The following is a 20949-nucleotide window of genomic DNA, read 5'->3' as shown; positions in this document are numbered from 1 at the left end:
TGTTCTGTTCCGAGCCAGCCTGTAACTTCCCTTGGCACGCTCTGAAGAAAACGTGCACCAGCCCTCCAGGAGCGGAGGCGGTGGTGGCAGTACCTGGGAGGTTGTTGATGTAGCCCCCGTCCATCAGCAGGTGTCCATCTTTGGGGTCGCAGAGGGGGGGCATGTAGCCCGAGAGGGACATGCTGGCACGCACATACCTCCACAAGGAGCCTGGGAGGGTACAGAGGGGTGGGGAACGCTGAGAAGCCTTTCCTGCCACTGCGTTCCTGCCCTGCTCCCATGGCTCACAGCCTGGCTGCTGAAGTGTTCTGAAGCCTGCACATCCCACCTCTGGTGAGGGCACTAGGCCTGGGCACACCTCCTAGACATCATCCTCCCAGAGGCCCAAAGAAAACCAGGTGTGCTCCGGGGTTTCTGCACACCCCAATGCCGGGCTCCACGCCAGTCTGTGCCAAAGCCTCCGGCCAGCCCTGCCGCCCCCCACACCTCCAGAGCCACATTCAAGCAGCTCCAAAAACACTGCCCTGGCAAGGGCCTCAGTGCCAGCCAGAGGTGAGCTTTCTCGTGTCCTCACTCGTGGTCTCACTAACCACCAAACACCCACGACCTGAGCGTGCCCCCCGTCTACGCCCCGAGACCTGAGCGTGCCCCCCGTCTACGCCCCGAGACCTGAGCGTGCCCCCGTCTACGCCCCGTGACCTGAGCGTGCCCCCGTCTACGCCCCGAGACCTGAGCGTGCCCCCCGCCTACACCCCCAAGACCTGAGCGTGCCCCCCGTCTACGCCCTGTGACCTGAGCGTGCCCCCCGTCTACGCCCCGTGATCTGAGCGTGCCCCCGTCTACGCCCCGAGATCTGAGCGTGCCCCCCGTCTACGCCCCGAGACCTGAGCGTGCCCCCCGTCTACGCCCTGTGACCTGAGCGTGCCCCCCGTCTACGCCCTGTGATCTGAGCGTGCCCCCGTCTACGCCCTGAGATCTGAGCGTGCCCTCCATCTATGCCCCGTGATCTGAGCGTGCCCCCCGTCTACGCCCTGAGATCTGAGCGTGCCCTCCATCTATGCCCCATGATCTGAGCGTGCCCCCATCTACGCCCCGAGATCTGAGCATGCCCTTCACTCTCCCCCCACTCAGTTTCCCCAGCAGCCTGTCTCTGGTGGGCACAGCAGGTCATCACTGCTCAGATCTCTCTCAGGTGACCCTGGCACGGCCCTGACTCACGGGGCTGCCAGGCTCCCCTCTGCCCTGAGTGGGGCCAGGCAGCGGGAGCCCCAGAGGGGGAGCAGGCAGGTGCTCACCATCTGTGTGGACCCTCATGGCGGAGGCCGAGATGTCGGTGGTGATGGTGAAGTAGGGGATCCACAGGTCCTGAGAGAGAGGACGGGGCTCAGAGGGGCCACCCTCCCTGGCAGCTAGGTGATGGGGTCGGGCGAGGGGACAGGAAGGTGCTGAGTGTGCAGCACAGGCCAGGCCGGGGCTCCCCAGCACAGCCACTGAGGCACCTCGATCTGCCGGTCCTGGAAGACGCTGCAGATGCTGCTGTTGAAGCCAGCCCCCGAGAACATGGAGGTGATGGGGTAGGTCAGGTCCAGCACAGTCTTCACCATCGAGGTCATGTCCTGAGTGGGAGGGCACAGTGAGGCCCCTGTGAGGAGGAGGATGCACACCCCCTAGCTGGAGCCACAGGCCGCAGGTGACCCCCCGGGACCCAGCGGGAGCCTGAATCCTGATGAGGAAGGAAGGATGTGGGCTGAGCACCGTGTCCCCTCTGGCCGCTGCTCCGGGAGGCTGTCCTTGGTGACGGTGCAGCTCAGCCCTGGGCCCCCCTGTGGAGCAGCTGCGAGAATGGCAGGTTCAGGGGAGGGGTGTCTCTGGAACAGGGTCCTCTGGGCTTCTGTGCAGGACAACTCATTTCCTCTTCTTGTCAGAAAAAGGACGCAAACATTTTTAATCCCACTCTGGTTTCAGTCTGAGGGGGCAGTGCAGCCCGCACCTCAGGGGGCAGTGCAGCCCGCACCTCAGGGGACAGTGCAGCCGCACCTCAGGGGGCAGTGTGCTGCCCGCACCTCAGGGGGCAGTGTGCTGCCCGCACCTCAGGGGGCAGTGTGCTGCCCGCACCTCAGGGGGCAGTGCAGCCGCACCTCAGGGGGCAGTGCAGCCCGCACCTCAGGGGGCAGTGCAGCCCGCACCTCAGGGGGCAGTGCAGCCGCACCTCAGGGGACAGTGCAGCCGCACCTCAGGGGGCAGTGCAGCCCGCACCTCAGGGGGCAGTGCAGCCGCACCTCAGGGGGCAGTGCAGCCCGCACCTCAGGGGGCAGTGCAGCCCGCACCTCAGGGGGCAGTGCAGCCCGCACCTCAGGGGGCAGTGCAGGCCGCACCTCAGGGGGCAGTGCAGCCGCACCTCAGGGGGCAGTGCAGCCCGCACCTCAGGGGACAGTGCAGCCGCACCTCAGGGGGCAGTGCAGCCCGCACCTCAGGGGGCAGTGCAGCCGCACCTCAGGGGACAGTGCAGCCGCACCTCAGGGGGCAGTGCAGCCCGCACCTCAGGGGGCAGTGCAGCCGCACCTCAGGGGGCAGTGCAGCCGCACCTCAGGGGGCAGTGCAGCCTGCACCTCAGGGGACAGTGCAGCCGCACCTCAGGGGGCAGTGCAGCCCGCACCTCAGGGGGCAGTGCAGCCGCACCTCAGGGGGCAGTGCAGCCCGCACCTCAGGGGACAGTGCAGCCCGCACCTCAGGGGGACAGTGCAGCCGCACCTCAGGGGACAGTGCAGCCCGCACCTCAGGGGACAGTGTGCTGCCCCCCCATGCCACAGCCCCGCTGCTCCAGCTGCGGCCCCCCTGCATCGTCCAGCCAGGTAGGGACTACATTATCTTGTCCCTGAGATGCTGGCATTTGGGGTTCTCACAGACCAGGGGAGAGACTGCGCTCCAGGGCTGCCTGGTTCTTAGAGACAGCGGAGGGCTCGCTCACCCGGGGTGTCTCCTGCAAACTGACCCGAGCACTCCCTTATCAAAATCTCACACCAGGCCAACATTCCCCTGCCCAACTCACCCCAGGGCCAGGAACCAGATAACTGTCCTCTGCCCACCGGAATTATACAGAGGAGCTGATCTGAAGCTGTCGGCCCTACCTTTCCCCAGAAACCCCACAAGGGCTCTGGCCTGGGGCTCCCCTGTGGGTGGGCCATGCCTCTTGTTTCCAGGGGATCTGTGGGTAACACTGAGCTGTTTCTTTCTACCTCTCCATGTAGGCCTTGGTCACCTTCACAAATTGAGACCAACCACAGCCAACCCCCAGCACTGATGTGGTCACAGCCCAAGGGCTCCCCCTTCTTCTGACAAGCCACCTCTGATCCTGGAGCCCCGTGGAACCGTGCGCAGGAGCCTGTGGTCCCAACGCCCTCCTGCCCCACAGCTCCAGGGGGACCAGCCCTGCACGCCCGAGTCGGCAAAGGCCCCTCACCTCAGACCACTGCTTGGCCCGGATCCGAATCTGGCTGTAGTTCCGCTCCTCGGCATACAGGGCGCCCATGAAGGCCCCGATGGAGGTCCCTCCGACCATGTCCACAGGGATGCCACACTCTGTGAGGGCTCGAATGACGCCAACCTGGGCGCAGCCTCTATGCAAACCAGGAGCAGAGAGCAGGCAGTAAGGGGGGTCCTGGCACAGCCCCCAAGGGTTAGAGTGAGTGGGACACAGACAAGCCCCACAGGAACGGGAAAGCCAGAGTGGGGCTGCAGTGACCCCTCTGAGCCTCAGACCACTGTTACCAACTCTCACATGATGCCCACCACTCACAGAAATGACCAGGCATACGAGAGGACCAGGTGACCACAGCCTGGAGGGAAACAGACAATAAAAGTGGACCCAGAGGAACCAGGTAACAGATAGCGACAGGGGCTATAAAACGACTCTGCTTAAAAAGTCAAAAAGCCAAAAGGTGGAAGCAGTCTGAGTGCCCCTGGATGGACGGGTGAGTGAGAACAGTGCAGAGCAGCCACACGAGAGAAGGTCTTTCTGCCGCAAACAGGGAACAGGAACGAGATTCCAGCCCAGGCTACAAATGGATGAACCTCGAAGACCCTATTTTTTTTTTTTTTTTTTTTTTTTACAGAGACAGAGTCAGAGAGAGGGACAGACAGACAGGAATGGAGAGAGATGAGAAGCATCAATCATTAGTTTTTCGTTGCGCATTGCAACACCTTAGTTCATTGATTGCTTTCTCATATGTGCCTTGACCATGGGGCTACAGCAGACCAAGTGACCCCTTGCTTGAGCCAGCGACCTTGGGTTCAAGCTGGTGAGCTTTTGCTCAAACCAGATGAGCCTGCGCTCAAGCTGGCGACCTCGGGGTCTGGAACCTGGGTCCTTCTACATCCCAGTCCGATGCTCTATCCACTGCGCCACCGCCTGGTCAGGCGAAGACCCTATGTTAAGTGAAAGAAGCCAGTCCCAGACGGACGAGTCCTGTGGGTTCCACTCTATGAAGTGCCCAGAGGAGTCAGACCCAGAGACAGAGAGTGGATGGTGGAGGCCGGGCTGGGGAAAGGGACGGGCGTGATGGTTTAATGGGGCGGAGAGTCAGTGTGGGAGGAGGAGGAAAGTCCAGGGGATGGAGGCGGCGACTGCAAACAGTGTGAATGCACCTAACACCTAATGCCACTGAACTGCAAGCTCAGACGCAGTTAAAATGTTAAATTTTATGGTATGCATTTTTTAACACAAATTTAAAATGTATAATTTTGACAAATTGGAAACTATAAAGTCAAACTGAAAGGAAACTTTAGAAGTGAAAACTGAAGAAGTAAATGAATGGATTTAACAGGTTAGATATGCCAAAGAGAAACAGTGAAATAAAGACAGGTTAGAAGAGCCTGACCAGGTGGTGGTGCAGTGGATAGAACATGGGACTGGGATGCACAGGACCCAGGTTCAAAACCCCAAGCTCGCCGGCTTTGAGCACAGGCTCACCAGCTTGAGTGCAGAGTCACTGGCTTGAGTGTCAGATCATAGACATGACCCCATGGTTGCTGGCTTGAAGCCCAAGGTCACTGGCTTGAGCAAGGGGTCACTCGCTCTGCTGGAGCCCCCCAGTCAAGGCACATATGAGAAAGTAATCAATGAACAACTAAGGTGCTGCAACGAAGAACTGATGCTTCTCATCTCTCTCCCTTCCTGTCTGTCTATCCCTATCTGTCTCTTTCCCTGTCTCTCTTGCTAAAAAAATAAAGAAAATAGTGACTCATAGCACATCAAAAGGATGGAATATGTAAATTATATATATGTAGTGACAGAGACAGAGAGAAACTCAGAAAGCTTCTGGAGAGAAACAGAATGTCCCTGTGACCTTGGGATAAGCGAGAGCTCTACCAGCACCAGAACAACCGTAAGAAAGTTGGAAAATCACTCGTCATCAAAATTAGGAACTCAATCAAAAAATGCCATTAAGAAAATAAGAAGTTGGACATAATATTAACAATAAATGTATCTGGCAAAGGCTTGTATTCAGACTGTATAAATAACTCCTTTTACTCAATAAAAGAGAAATCCCTGTTAAACACGAGTCGAGCCCGTAAATGAAACTTTACAAAAGAAGATGCAGGGTGGCCAACAACCAGGTGGCGTCACCGGCCCTCAGGGAGCTGCAGTCAGACTTGTGAGGAGACACCGCAGCTCACCCAGTGGAATGGCTACAATAAAATACCGACAGTACCAGGGCTGGCAAAACTGTGAGCAGATGCTGCTCGTGGGCTGTAAGACAGTACAACTGCCCCACGACCAGGTGACTCCACGGAGCAGTTCTTTTCCTCTGGACCCAGTGTCCACAGGCAGGAGAACACAGCCTAGGACTCCGCAGTACCGATGTGGTCCAGAGCAGACACAGGCCAGCAGCAGGAACCTGAGCCAGAAATTTCGACCTTGGTGATGTTCTCAGAGAGAGAGTCAACACTGCACCAGGGCAACAGAGAGAGAGAACTCTGGGAAGCCCTCAGCCTTAGAAATACCTGCACAGAGGTCAGTCAGAAGATACACTTCAGATAAATCACCCAGAAAGTGGAACAAAAGGGCAGAAAGGATCTAGCGAAGAGGACACGTGGGGGAGTGACCACCAGAAGCCCCAGGGGGGAGAACAGTGCGGGGGGAGAAGCCCCCAGGGCAGAGAAAGAGAGATGGAGAACAGCCCCGGCCTTCACAGTGCTCTCAGAACAAGATTTCCAGGGAAACTCTGTGAGTAACAGCAACACTGACTTCTCACCCCAACACGGGGCTGAACCGATGATGGGGCCACCTAACACTTCTCAGGGAAGGTTCCTCCACCATCAACCCCGCACCCCATGGTCACTACAATGAGGACGGTTCCTGCTGCTCATGGTCTTGAAACTTTGGCCTCCCATGCATCTTCTCTGAAGGAAATTTCTAGAGTATGTACTCTACTAAAATCAGTTAAACGCAGGAGAGAGACGAAGGCACGTCCCAAGATGACGGTGAAGGGAAATCCCAAGGCAACACCCAGCGGCTGAACTGGAAAGCATCTGGCAGGGCCGAGAGCGGGTGGACGGGCGGGCCCAGGTCAGCGGAGATGACCCTGTGGTCTGAACACACGAGAGGGCCGATGCTCCCAGCACGGGGGCGCTGAATAACGATGCCCAGGAAACTGAGCAAATGACAACTGAATCAGTGATGAACTCCAAGGAAGGAAATAGTCACGTGGTAACAATGCGAACCACAAGTGCTGGCTTCAGTGGGAACCACACTGGGACTGTGAGTGGCGAGGAGGACGAGCTGACAGAAGATGGACAGATGATGGATGGCTGATAGATAGATGACTGATAAATGGACACATGGGTGGATGATGGATGACAGACAGGCGGCAGACATGCACAGAATGTGTAAGGGACAGGTTAGGACCTCAGTAATGTAAGCCTAGGAAAACAAAAACTGTACAGCTTAGAAACATGGATGAGCAGACAGCTGGAAAACAGATGGAAGTGGACATCGCCTGGCTATCAGTGGATTTTGGCAGGATGGGCAGATGACTGCTATTTTGTGTTATATAAATACCCCAGGGCCTTAGAGAATGGCTAGATGGCTTTTAAGCTAAGTATGACTTTGATTAAAACTAAGTTTTCATTAAAAAGGCTGCTGATTAAGCCCTCCTAACATGGCAACCAGGTCCAAGTCTGGGCCAGCTGCTCCTGGCCACCCGGGGCCTCCGCCAGCTGCGACCTCGGGCACATCGCTTGATAGTCCAGGCCCACTGGCTCAGCTTTCAAGTCAAAGTGTGGCCCTGGGTAATGCTCAGGGTCATCAGAGAAGAGTGACACACTCCACATTCATCGCCCGGCCAGGTGACCTGGGGTTGAAGGGGGTGGGGAGGGGCCGCCAGCTGCAGAGCCCTCCACCCAGTGGGCACGGTGCTCCAGGCAGTGATGCGTGCTGTGAAGGGGCACAGGGTGAGCAGCGGTGGGCCCTCTGCACCCACCCCACCTTCCTGTCTGTAATGACCGCAAGCCTCAGCCTCCCATTTGGTGACGTCAGTTAGAGGAGCAGTTTTGAGGCATTATTTTCTAGTCATTCTTTCTAAAGAACAGGGTTTGAGCCCTCCCTGGCCTGTCAGCTGGAAGCACCTCTCTAACTATAATTAGACTCGGAGGAAAACGGCTGGGCATGAGCACAGGCCTGACTCCAGAGTCAGGAGACATCTTGGCAGAGTGCCTCCCACCACGATGCCTGCGATGGGCTGTGCTTCTGGCCCCTCCCTTCACCAGGTCACTGGGAAAGGGATGTCCTTGGGGCACCTTCACCTGGGGAGAGGTGCACAGCACTGTCAGAGGGCCAGGACTCGGGACGCATCTCCCAGGAGGCAGCACCGGTTAGCTGGCCCAGAGACAACCTGAGTACCTCACTTGGCAGCAGTGCTGATGTCCAGTGCAGGGCGCCCCAGCCCTGGACCCAACCTGCGGGCACAGGTGCTGTGGGAGGTGCCACTCTGCCCTCTGGTTCACCAGAAGATTGCTGAGGCCTCGTCACACTCCCCTCACAAAGTCCTCGGCTCCATTTCTGTTCCAAGTATACTTCTCTTAAAGTGCAGTATGACACTTGGGTGGAAGTTACTTGGTTTGAAAGCCCTCTAAGGAACTCACTGGCCCAAAGAACTGAAGGAGGCTTCAGTAGGCCGTGAGCAGATCAGATCATATCTCTACACAATGTGGGTTAAAATGGGAAGACTTGGCAAAGCCCAGGAAAGGCCCACAGGGACAGAGCAGTTTCCAGAAGCCACACGAATGTCCACACTGGCAGCAGTCAACCTGTGGGAGGCACCGCTAGGCCATATGTTCTGGGTCTGCCTTGGGGACGTCCCTGAGCTCATCAGCACACACCTTTAGCTGTGCGTGGGAAGGGGCTGGACTCACCTTGCTCCGCCTCCTCCAAGCACCAGGGCGATGGCGTTTCCGGTCAGCACCCGTGCCAGGCGGGAGAAATCCGAGTGCCGGTCTGGGGGCTTCTGGAAGAGCCGCTCGTACATCTCCACCTGAGAGAGGGCAAGAGAATGGGGGCTGGCTCCTCGCCTGACCTGAAGCTCAGTCCAGGAGCACAGGCTCTGGTCTGCTACCCGTCCTGTCAGCACCTCGGAAGGGCCCCAGAGCCCCAAACAGCTGCCCTCAAAGGGACATGAGATCACACCCCAGCTAAAACCCCACCGGCCCTGAGGGGGAGGGTGCTCTGGACATGGACTCCGGAGTGGATGCAGCTGTCAGGACGCTGCCCACCAACGGGGAGCCAGGCAGGCTAAGACACGTGGGCAGCCTCTGTGCTCCCCCACTGCCCAGCCCCTAAGTCTGATGACACTCCAAAAGGCACCTGCCTCTGCCTGAAGCAGGAGGCTACACTGACCTGAGGCCACAAGACCCTCTGGAATCTCAGGCTCATCCCAACTCCCGGGCCCCACCTGCCTGGCTAGCACAGCAGCACCAGAGAGGGAGCTCTACAGGGCTCCTGTCGGTGCAGGCGCACAGGGAGACAAGCACCCTCACCAGCTTGGGCAGGCTCCTCCTGGAGAAGACGCGGCGTGGGCAGCACAGGTGCAGGTGGCCTGAGCACCAGCTGCGCATGTTGAGCCACTCCACAGTGCGCGCTGGCGCAGGGCCCTCCTCCCGGTGCAGCAGGACCAGCTGCTTCTGGGCGCGCACGGCTGTGCTCTCCAGCATCCGCTCCAGCTGAGGGTAGCAGAGCCTGTGTCGGGAGCCTGAAGGCCAGGGTGGGGCTGTCCACAGAGGTCCCATGGTGGACGCTGCGGTGCTGCTGTACTGACCAGATGGCACCCTGGTTCCTGTAAACCAGCTGGGCTGTGGAGCCCTCTTTCCCCAGCTGTGAGGCTGTGACCAGGCCCCCCCCCCCAACCCCCATGCATGGGGACACCTCCTGGAACATGGCTTTTGGAACACACACTGAGATCTTCTCAATGAATCTTGCAAACACTCCCTTGCAGAACAGGGACCAGCATCACAGAAGAGGGACTTCAAGCGGCCCCAGGATCAGGGGCAGAAGCTCGAGATGAAAACAGTGACAGGACGGAGGAGGAAGCGGACAGAAGACACCAGCTGACAGAATGATGAACATCCACTTCACACCAAGGTGCATGCCCTCTGGTACAGGTGAGCCCGTTATAGGAAATAAAGTCCCAGTCTAGGGACTGGGGATAGATGGGTGGGAGGGACTCACAAGTGGTGATTTAAAAATGATAAAAAATAGAGTACTGTTTATTTACATAGAAGCTGCCCCTGTAAAAGAGAGCTGCATTCACACACAGTAAAAGTGTGAATTTCGGACAGAGGCTCCCACTTCAATAGAGGCTGTGGGCTGTGTGTGTGTGTGGGGGGGGGGGGGCCGCTATGCTTTGTGCTAAAACCACAACCAGAAATAAATATCTGGGCGTTAGCTCTTATTGTCCATCTTTTCCAAGTTCCTGAAAGATGTTATTGAAAGGAAAAGAGCAACAGAGGGTCCTGAGTAGAGTAGCCTCCCAGCTGGGACCTACCAGCTGGGACTTAAGCCACAGTTCCAACCCCAGCCCCAGCCGCGCCTATTGCCCGCTCCGCAAGCCGAAATCCCGCCCACCAGCTGAAGTCCCGCCCCAACCCCGACTGAAGCCCCACCCTTCCCCCCGCCCACCCTGCCGAAGCCCCGCCCCCAAATGGCCCTCACCTCTAGTCCGCCCACTCCATCAAAAAGCCCCGCCCCATGATGCCTGGCCCCACCCACTGCGCTCCATCCGCTGAAGCCCCACCCACTGCCCCGCCCACTGCCGCGGGGACACCCCTCACGAACCTCCCCCACCGTGGGCTCCTGCTCGCCCAGGCCCACAATGAGGATGCAGTCCGCCTGCCGGATGCAGCGCTGGGTCCAGGGCGTTAGCGTGCTGTCTGCCTGGTACAACACAATCCGGTGGATGTCCTCCTGCTGCCCCAACCAGCTGGACAGCCGGTACTCATGGATACTAGAAGGCACAGACATGGGGTGGAGGGTGTCAACATGGGGGGAATGCGGACATGTGGGGTGGAGACAAAGGGGCTGAAGACGTAGAGGTAGCAGACATGGTGGGCTGACAAGAGAGTAGACATGGGGAACAGACATGAAAGGCATAAACAGGGAGGCACAATTGGGGGTTCAGATACCAGGGCCCACATAAACACAGGGCTTTATTATTTTTTTATTTAGTGCGCGCGCATGAGAGAGACAGGAACATTGATCTATTCCTATATGTGCCCTGACCGGGGATCAAACCTGCAACCTATAAGTTTCAGGACAACGCTCTAACCGACTGAGCTAACCGGCCAGGGCCAGGGCACATTTCAAGGCTGTGTGTGGAGCTGCTGAGAGCAGGAAGCCAGGCTGTTTCCTATGTGCAGGCTGACGCACCTGTCCAGCGCAGCAGAGCCAAGGCGCTGTTTTATGTTGTCACTGGTCAGCAGCAGGACGGGGCCTGAAAACAGAACCACAGGTGACGGTAAACTGCCCTGGCAGCTGACCTCCAAGGACAACGAGGCCCATTCACAGGTGTAGCCACAGGGCAGTGGGCAAGACACCCACCCCCTCTCCAGAAGTCTGTTCTTCCTGAAAGCCGTGAAAAAAACCTTGCCCTCTTATTTTATTATTTTTTTTGTGTGTGTGTGTGACAGACAGAGTCAGACACAGGGACAGACAGGAAGGGAGAGAGATGAGAAGCATCAATTCTTCATTGCGGCACCTTAGTTGTTCACTGATTGTTTTCTCATGTGTGCCTTGACGGGGGGAGGGGGAGCGGTGAGGGCCACAGCAGACAGAGTGACTCCTTGCTTGAGCCAGCGACCTTGGGCTCAAGCTGGTGAGCCTTGCTCAAACCAGATGAGCCTGCGCTCAAGCTGGCGACGTCAGGATCTCGAACCTGGGTCCTCCACACCCCAGTCCGACGCTTTATCCACTGCGCCACCGCCTCGTCAGGCAGCCTTGCCCTCTTGAAGAGGAAGTGCCTGTGGCCTGTGGGGAGCCTCTGGGCTGCTGAGTCGGCATGGTGAAAAGTGGGTGCTGAGCCCCTGGAGCAAGGAGGACTGCACCAGCTCAGGGTCTCCTCAGGGACAGGGACAGGGGGCCTGTGTGAACCTCAGTCTCCCCCTCACACAAAGGAGTCCAGAATCTGCAGCACTGAGACTGTGTGTGTGTGTGTGTGTGTGTGTGTGTGTGTGTTTTTGCTGGGGCCAGGGGAAGCATACGCTTGTAAAATGCACAGTAATTTCCCAGACCCAGATCAGTGAGGCTGGCTTGACCCCAATGTGGTGTAGCTCACCACGGCTGAGATGCACAACTTCTCACACTTATGTATGTCTCTGAATTCAGCGAGCATCTCCCATCTACGGTGCCTTAGAGCCACTGTCCACAGACAAGGTTATCAGGCCCACTCAACCAGGAAGGCCAGAGTCAGAATCAGCGGAAAGGCTGCTCGCGCTGCTCGGGACAGAAGCCGGGACAGCGCACAGTCTCAGACAGGCTGCCAAGGATCGGCCCCAGGACCCAGGCTGAACAGGACGCCAAGTCTGACACCGCAGCAGGTACGCTGGACACTGAGGGCTTCCTTCTTAGCCTGCACTTATAGCAGACCTCCCAAGGGCATCTGACTAAAAGGTGAGAGATAAGAAACTGCCCACATACAGGAGTGCCTACAGTGACGGCCCCAAGGAGGTGGGCTCTCTGGTCTGACCTGTGTGCACCTACAGCTGACTCGAAGGGCGAGACCCTGCTGATGTGGGAAAGCATCTCCGGTAGAGGCTGGGAGGGTGCTGGTCCTGTTGGGGGGCGGGCTGCGCCAAGAGCAGCCACAGTTCACGTCAGTCATCCCCATGGGCAGGCCCTCCTGGACACTGCAGGGACACATTGTGTCCATCTCTTGGACGTCCAGGAGACCCTCAGGGGAGCCCAGGCTGGATCCTACCTGCCCTGTGGTACTCGTTTCTTGGATTTGGGGGCTCTCAGGGGCCCTCAGGGAAGTGTGGAGCCCCCAAAGGTGGTGCTCTGGCTCCCATGGCATGTTCTGCAGCTCCTGCTAATCAGGAATGTGGTGACTGCGCTCACCTGTGGGAGGGGTCTGCATGAGGCCCAGGTAGTGGGCAGCTCAGGGAGGGGGGTGGGAGAGACCCCCACTGACACAGGCACAGTCACTGCCAGACAGCTGCTTTCCCAAACTCTGGGAGCCAGGGGAAAAGGGGCAGCACCTTCGTGTGCTGGCAGAAAGGGGCGACCAGCCTGCCTACGTCTTCCTGCAGCAAAAGCACCCTGCAGAAGTGAAGGTCACCTACACAAGTATGGTCACCCGCCTTTCAGCAGCGGCGTCCCAGCAATGCAGTGGGCAGAGTTGACCCAGTCTTTTAAAATGAGGGTTCTGGGTCAGCTGAAGACCCCAAGAGACAAAATAAATCTTGATTCTACCTCATCATAACCAAAATCAATCCCAGAAGGACTGTGTTAGAATATCTTCATGATTTGGGGGCAAGATGAAATTCCTTAAGTCAAATGCAAAAGTCAGTAACAATGTAGGAAACAACTGATAAATTTTAGAATTTAAAATAGATTTCTAGCCTGACCAGGCGGTGGTGCAGTGGATAGAGCGTTGGACTGGGATGCGGAAGACCCAGGTTCGAGACTCCGAGGTCGCCAGCTTGAGCGCGGGCTCATCTGGTTTGAGCAAAAGCTCACCAGCTTGAGCCCAAGGTCACTGGCTCAAGCAAGGGGTTACTCGGTCTGCTGAAGGCCTGCAGTCAAGGCACATATGAGAAAGCAATCAATGAACAAAGTGTTGCAATGCACAACGAAAAACTAATAATTGATGCTTCTCATCTCTCCGTTCCTGTCTGTCTGTCCCTATCTATCCCTCTCTCTGACTCACCCTCTGTCTCTGTTAAAATAAATAAATAAAATAGATTTCTAAAATTCTTAATTCTACTTTAGAATTAATAACTTCTGTTTGTCAGAGCCGCGTGATGAAGACAGAGGTGCTGGCTGCGGGTAGACTTGTGGACCGTGGAACAGGACAGTGAGCCGGAGTAAACCTTGTGTTTATTGGATGGTTTTTGACAAGAGGACTGAGAGTCCTCCATGGGGAGAGGGCAGTCCTTCCACTGGACATCTACACACAAAAAGAAAATTAACTACTACCTTAATGTCACACTTTATACAAAAATTAGCTCCAAAACAGATCATAGACTTAAATGTGATAAAACACAGGAAAAAACCGGGGCCCTAGAACTCGGTAAAGAAAAAAAACACTGAAAGCATGATCCATAAGAGAAAAAAATCAATAAACTGAACTTCATCAAAATGTCAAGGTCTTGCCCGTGAAAGACTGTTAGGAGGACAAGACAAGCTGGAGACTGGGACATGCACTTGTGAAGCACACGCCCATGAAGAACTGGCATCTAGACTGGAGAAAGGATCTGAATACTCAACAGGGAGGAGACAGACCACTCAGTCAGAAACCAAGCACAAACCTGAGGGAGCTTTCAGCAGAGAGGAGGCCCAGCGGCCAGCGAGGGTGGGAGAGACACGGTGCACCCCCCCACCCAGACTTCGTGCTCTGCCACGGTCAGAGCAGCGACCACCCAGGGGTGGATGGGCAGGAGAGACAAAGCCACTGCCACATGGCTGCAGGGACAGTAAGAGGGGGCAGCCACTACAGGACACAGCGGGCAGATGTTATAAACTGAACTACATGCCCCACACTTCCTGCTCTCCTGGACATCAACCCTGGGAATGTAGAAACCTACATGCACACAAAACCCTTCACACGCATGTCACAGAACCCCAGACTGGACACCACTCCAGTCCCTCAGCAGGGGAGGGTCCAGAAGTGTGCTATCCTGACAGCTGCCATTCCTCAGCAGTGACAGGGACACCACTGCTGCGGAGTGTCATTCTTGAGTCGAAAAAACCCATTTCAAAAGGCCCTGCACTGTCGACCTGTGCTGGTGACACTCTCGGGCGGGGAGGGCAGTTTCCCGGCTGCCAGCGTCCAGGTGCCGGGCAGGGGCAGCTCTGGAGAGGCTGCGGGATCTCAACAGTGCTGGGCAGCGCTGCTACAGGAGCCTGTGACAGAGTCAGACTGGCAGAGAGCACACGCACACACGTGAACACACACACACACGTGTGCGCACACACCCGCACACATGGAAACCAGTGACATCTGAAGAACACATATAAAGCGTACAAATGTCAGGCTCTTGGTCCTATTGCTGCAGTTATATAACCTGGGGATGGGTACATGGCTCTCTCTACTATTTTGCAACTTCCTGTGAATCTATAATTATTTTAAAATACGTGCTTTTTTTTAAAGAGTGGATAAGCTTTCATGAAGAACACACATCAACTGTGCAAAGAACAGATGCTTCTGGATGCTCTCGGAACAATTTGACCAACGGCGACGACAAAGGAGCAGAATTTCTACATCTGGAATATTTGTTACAAAACGAAGATCAAGACTAAGCGCAAGTAATGTTTTCTGGGTTTTAAAATTTCATTTTGAGAATGACTTTTAAATATTAAATATTGATAGCAGTATCTTTCAGTTTTATAAATCCTTTTTTTTATTTGGCATTTATTCAATGCTTTCTGTTACCAAATGTCTACCAGGGAGAGAGCATTTTCATAGGTATTAAAATATTTCTCGATAGGAAGAGAATGTTCATGCACTTATTACTGTAGCATTTTTTTTTTTTACAGTGACAGAGAGTCAGAGAGAGGGATAGACAGGGACAGACAGACAGGAACGGAGAGATGAGAAGCATCAATCATCAATTTTTTGTTGTGGCACCTTAGTTGTTCATTGATTGCTTTCTCATATGTGTCTTGACCGTGGGCCTTTAGCAGACCGAGTGACCCCTTGCTCGAGCCAGCGACCTTGGGTCCAAGCCGGTGAGCTCTGCTCAAACCAGATGAGCCAGCGCTCAAGCTGGTGACCTTGGGGTTTTGAACCTGGGTCCTCCGCATCCCAGTCTGACACTATCCACTGCGCCACCGCCTGGTCAAGCTACTGTAGCATATTTTAAAGACAACCCTGAAACTTAGCAGAACGCTATCACAGAAAGTTTACCGTCTATCAGTATGGCGGCTCACAACTGCACAAAAGCGTGCAATGTGTTAACAATAGGGATTGTGTTATAATTTGGAGAGTTCCTAAGGGCTCCCAGCTATTTCACTTTCTTGCTTCTGAACCCCGATGTTTACCGCTTTCAGGAATTTGGAAACACTACGCACACTTTCTGACTCCGGCCAAGGGCATTTCTACGCAGCTGCCGGCGCCCCCCACGCCCGGCCCCCCGTCACTGCAATATGCCCCGCGTGCAGTGACGCTGCTTCAGGGAAACGCTGACCCAGCTGGGGTGCCGCCTGCAGTGTGACTGACACAGGCCCGTCCCCAGCACCCAAGGCTCAGCCGTGAGGGCGCCACCACCTGCACTTGCAGCAGGACCGGAAGGACTGAGACAGGAGGAGGGGCCTGGCCAGACCCCAGGCCCCCGTGGGCTTACCGATAGCGCTGAGGGCGTGCTTGAGCTCCAGGGCGAAGGCGGTGAGGGGCACATCCTCCGACACGGGCATGACGGCCACCGTGGACAGGTTGCTGGCAGGGTTCCCCGAGTCCCACTTACTGCCAGTAGAGTGCAGCCCAAACTGGTGACCTGGAAGCACAGGGTCGGCAGCAGGGGTTGGGCGCCGCTGTAACAATTTCTAGGTGTCACTAGATGCTTCTGGACAGCACGCTGGCACAAGCAGCTCGGGACAAGAGACGGGCAGTGGGCTGCTCCCACGCCTGCCCTCTGTGCTGCCCTCCTGCTGACACGCCAGGCCACACAGCAGACCTCACCCCTCACACACCCGCGGGACTCAGCCTGCAGACGGGGCGCCAAGACAAACACAAGAGCCAGAAAACTCAAGGACTTCAGTGTGGTGCAGGCACAGGCCCGTTTCCACTGTCTCGGACCTGGGATGGGGGCAGGCACAGAATGACTCCCAGGAGGCCAGGGCTGGTTCGGGGGTCAGTGGCCCAAGCCTCCGAGGGACAAGTCAGGGCAGGCAGAGCCTCTGTCCCCGAGACACAGAGGCCACAGACACAATGTCCACAGTCCATCAGCCCCATCGAGGGTCCTTGGCAGAAGTTACTTCCAACAACAAAGCTCATTTCTTGGTGAGCGGCATTTCCCGTTTTCATGGAGGGGCAGCCTCACCCACCCCACTGGCCACATCCCAGACAGACCCTGGTCTCCTACGGCCAGGACACACGGAGCGCTCTCTTCCTGGCTTCCTGACCACTCAGGCCCCAGCCCAGCCATCTGACTCCTGCACAGACCCTCCAAGCCCCGAGGGCCCACCCACTCTGAGTCTGCTGTCCTGCACCTCCCCAGTGAGGAGCGGCAGTCCTGGGCAGTGGAGTGTGGGCGCTCACAGGGCCCGACCCAGAAGCCAGAGTGGGGGGGCAGGATGGCACAGGGGGGCTGCTGGGAGGTAATCTGGGGGCTGCTGGGAGGTAATCTGGAAAAGCAAAGGGAGGCTGTGAGCTGGTCACTGGCTACACACGGGGCAGCAGAGGGGCCCTTTTCACTGGCTTTCCTACAGCTTCTCCTTGGGGACCCCTCCTCCCTGCCGTTCCCAGTGACCCATGGGGTCACAGCCCTCCAAGTAAGGGAAAACCAGAGGGGTCTTCTGCTAGTTCCGTGTGGCTGTCTCAGCCTTTACGACAGGCACATGGGAGGTTCTGGTTCCGGCCCAGGGGAGAGGAGCAGGCAATCCCACTGCTGCTGCCACTCACAAGGACACCCCTCTCAGAAGAGCCCTGAGAGAAGGGCAGGCTGGCCAGGACCCTGGCTCCGGGGAGACCACCCACTGATGCCATAAAACCAGCAGTGCCCTGCCCCTGCCCAGCTCCAGGCAGGTGGGTCCATCCCTCCCCCCAGTGGGTGCTGCCTCCAGGGAGACTTTCCCGGGGCCCCCAGCACTAAGCAGACACCCACAGTGGTGTGGCCCCCAACTCTCCATGCCTTGTGCCAGAAAGCAGAGGCGGCACCCCACTAAGGGGAAGGTCACAGAGAAGGAGTTAAGGAAAGGAAGTCTCCAAACCCAGTGTGAATTGAAGCCTTGGCTTGTCCCCAGGGAGCTCATTATGCATGACACCAGGCAGAATCGCAGAGCAGAGGCTGCAGGACAGGAAGGCACGGGGACACCAGGCAGAATCGCAGAGCAGAGGCTGCAGGACAGGAAGGCACGGGGACACCAGGCAGCCTTCATGCTGGCGCTGGGCCGCGCATGGCGGGCAGAGCGGGGTCGTGCCGCAGAGGCCTTGAGAACTAAATCCACAGCCACACACTGTCCGGGACAGTCCGGGACACGCTCTGTGACTACAAGCGCCCTGACAGTCTGCTAAGATGGAAGATTTAGATGGGACGCATCATCTCACAACATAACACTCAAAATGCAGGATACAATCCAAAATTACCAGGCATGCCAGAGCCAGGAAACTCTCAACCAGAAAGAGAAAAGATATTGACACACAAGAGTGACAACTTATTACAGAATGTGGGACTACTTGACAAGGACAAGAGAGCCGTGAGCACGGCCAGATAGAAGCAGCGGCCACAGTCTTGAAGCAGATGCAGAAATATAGTCAGAGATAAAACTCTCCGGGTGGGCCGGAAAGCAGGGTCAGGACAAGGGAAGAGCCAAGGACCTTGAAGACAGATCAAAAGAAACTGCTCCACCCGATCATCAGAGGGAGAAGAAGAGGGAAGCAGACAGAGCCCCCGCCCCCTGGGACCACAGCTGAGGTGGAACATTGGTGTCACTGGCTTCCAGGAGAGGAGGAAGCAGGGGGCTGAAGAGTATTTGAAGAAAAAAGGCCGAAAACTTCTCAAATTTCTCCAAAATCAACTTTCTGAAAACGGAAAATAAAGACAAGGTTTTGACCAGAGGCAGAGAGCAGCGATGCTCTGTGCCCCTGCTTGGGAACGAGCCTGGACTCCCGAGGTCAGAAGGCAGGGGCACAACACTGTCAAAGTGAGGAACGAGAGGACTGTCGGCTCAGAATTGCAGGAAAGAGGAGTTAGAGTAGAGGCAGTCCTCAGCTTACGAAAGAGATAGGTTCTGTAGGTTTGAAGATGTTTAAATACTTATCGGCACGGAAAGGCAAAAATAAACACTAGCCCTGGCCGGTTAGCTCAGTGGTAGAGTGTTGGCCTGGAGTGCAGAAGTCCCGGGTTCGATTCCCGGCCAGGGCACACAGGAGAAGCGCCCATCTGCTTCTCCACCCCTCCCCCCCCCTTCCTCTCTGTCTCTCTCTTCCCCTCCCGCAGCCTAGGCTCCACTGGAGCAAAGATGGCCCGGGCGCTGGGGATGGCTCCTTGGCCTCTGCCCCAGGTGCAAGAGTGGCTCTGGTCACAACAGAGAGAAGCCCCAGATGGGCAGAGCATCGCCCCCTGGTGGGCGTGCCGGGTGGATCCCGGTCGGGCGCATGCGGGAGTCTGTCTGACTGTCTCTCCCCGTTTCCAACTTCAGAAAAATACAAAAAAAAATAAAAATAAAAATATAAACACTATATTAAGACAAACATCTGTCTAAGTTGCATTCAACAGGTAAATAAATGTACCTGGTCCAACTTACACATGATTCCACCTTAAGAACAAACCTACAGAATCTGTCTCGTGTGTAACCTGCAGATGGCCTTGTAATATAAAAATGGGAGAGGCCCTGGCCAGTTGGCTCAGCGGTAGAGCGTTGGCCTGGCGTGCGGGGGACCCGAGTTTGATTCCCGGCCAGGGCACATAGGAGAGGCGCCCATTTGTTTCTCCACCCCCACCCCCTCCTTCCTCTCTGTCTCTCTCTTCCCCTCCCGCAGCCAAGGCTCCATTGGAGCAAAGATGGCCCGGGCGCTGAGGATGGATCCATAGCCTCTGCCCCAGGCGCTAGAGTGGCTCTGGTCGCAGCAGAGCGACGCCCCGGAGGGGCAGAGCATCGCCCCCGGGTGGGCAGAGCGTCGCCCCTGGTGGGCGTGCCGGGTGGATCCCGGTCGGGCGCATGCGGGAGTCTGTCTGACTGTCTCTCCCCGTTTCCAGCTTCAGAAAAAGGAAAAAAAAAAAAAAATTAAAAAAAAATGGGAGAGAACAGAAAACAAGTAATAAAATGACACATAATTCTAGCATACGAATAATTACATTAAATGCAAATGGTCTAAACACAAATAAAAAAACAGATTATTAGAAGACAAAAACACCTCCCAATCCTATGCTTTCTACAAGACACTCACATCAAACACAACCGCACAAGTTGGTTACCATGTGTTGAACAGCATCTCCCCAAAATTCATGTCCTCCCAGAATCTCAGAACGTGACCTCACTTAGAAACAGTCTTTGCAGATGTAATTGTCTGAGGTGAGTCCCACCAGGGAAGCTGGCACCAGCCCCCACTGGCTGCCTCTGCCCTTTCATCCACCCACTCACCCCCCCACGTTCAGCACTGTGCCGGCGTCTCCATGCTGAGAGCACAGACAGCTCTGCCCTCCTGCAGCCTCCGTGCTGGGACAGGAGACAGACAACGGCTAACTAGGGGGACACGCAATGTCAAGTGGCGTCAGGTGGAGACAAGAACAGGAGAAACGTGAGCTGATGACGGAAACTGAGGTGCTGAGACCCGGGGGTGCAGGGGGCTCAGAGCGGCCACACTGAGGTGACGACTGGGGTAGAGGGGAGGGGGTCTGCTCAGGGGGCTCGTGCAGAGGGGCAGCAGGACCGAAGCAGGGGGTCGCGGGCCGGCCAGGGGGTTGGAGCGAGACGCTGAGCATCAGGAGACGCACCTGCCGCGGCTCCCTGCTGGAGGCTGCCCAGGATCTTCTCACCCAAGAGGTGGATCAGCCGAGTCACGACCTGGGGCGGACAGAACAGGCCCCAAACCACACATTTTAAACCAAAAGCGAAGTACCTGGCATCCACGTTTTCAAAGCCACCAGGCTGTAACCTGCTCCGGGACACGGGTGTGGATGGGCCTGTGGTCCGGTTCGAGTGATAAAATCCCACGCCACCTCACTCTGTCTGGACCAGAATGTGACCTGTCCGTTTGTCCAATGTGTCCCTGACGCCGTGTGTCACCCGTGAGTCACGGGGGGGGGGGGGGCTGCTCTTGGTTTCTGATGGGATAGCCCTGACCTGTGATGGGCCCGGCCGCCCACACGGGACGCAGCCAGGCTGCATGCTTCGCTGCGTGCCGGGCAGAACCTTTCCGACCAGCCTCACTCTTAAGAACTCTGTGGTTTAACTGGGAGGCTGCTCTGTTTCCATTTTCTGCCTGGTCAGAAGGACAAAGGAAATGCTGGACTTTATACTGATCTCAGCCTACACCAGTCCACAATTTCCCCTGCAAATCCTCTTTGTGGCCTTGCAGTCTT

The 20949-nt window shown here is 56.4% G+C and overlaps 1 protein-coding gene across 2 annotated transcripts in view; it reads right to left on the bottom strand.

Moving 5' to 3' along the window:
- PNPLA7 (patatin like phospholipase domain containing 7) overlaps nucleotides 1-20949 on the bottom strand; it is a 65995-nt gene that overhangs the window by 2852 nt on the left and 42194 nt on the right. For both annotated transcript variants that reach the window (XM_066366566.1, XM_066366567.1), the window contains exons 21-30: nucleotides 20362-20431; nucleotides 16051-16200; nucleotides 10919-10982; nucleotides 10328-10496; nucleotides 9034-9216; nucleotides 8413-8531; nucleotides 3461-3617; nucleotides 1500-1616; nucleotides 1296-1365; nucleotides 94-210 (exon numbers count right to left, since the gene is read on the bottom strand). In XM_066366566.1, the coding sequence (XP_066222663.1) occupies nucleotides 94-210; nucleotides 1296-1365; nucleotides 1500-1616; nucleotides 3461-3617; nucleotides 8413-8531; nucleotides 9034-9216; nucleotides 10328-10496; nucleotides 10919-10982; nucleotides 16051-16200; nucleotides 20362-20431 (1216 nt within the window). The remainder of the gene's footprint in view (nucleotides 1-93; nucleotides 211-1295; nucleotides 1366-1499; nucleotides 1617-3460; nucleotides 3618-8412; nucleotides 8532-9033; nucleotides 9217-10327; nucleotides 10497-10918; nucleotides 10983-16050; nucleotides 16201-20361; nucleotides 20432-20949) is intronic.

This window comes from Saccopteryx leptura, chromosome 2 (assembly GCF_036850995.1).
Source record: "Saccopteryx leptura isolate mSacLep1 chromosome 2, mSacLep1_pri_phased_curated, whole genome shotgun sequence".
In the NCBI taxonomy this organism is placed as follows: domain Eukaryota; kingdom Metazoa; phylum Chordata; class Mammalia; order Chiroptera; family Emballonuridae; genus Saccopteryx; species Saccopteryx leptura.
This window is presented reverse-complemented; position numbering and strand designations above follow the sequence as displayed.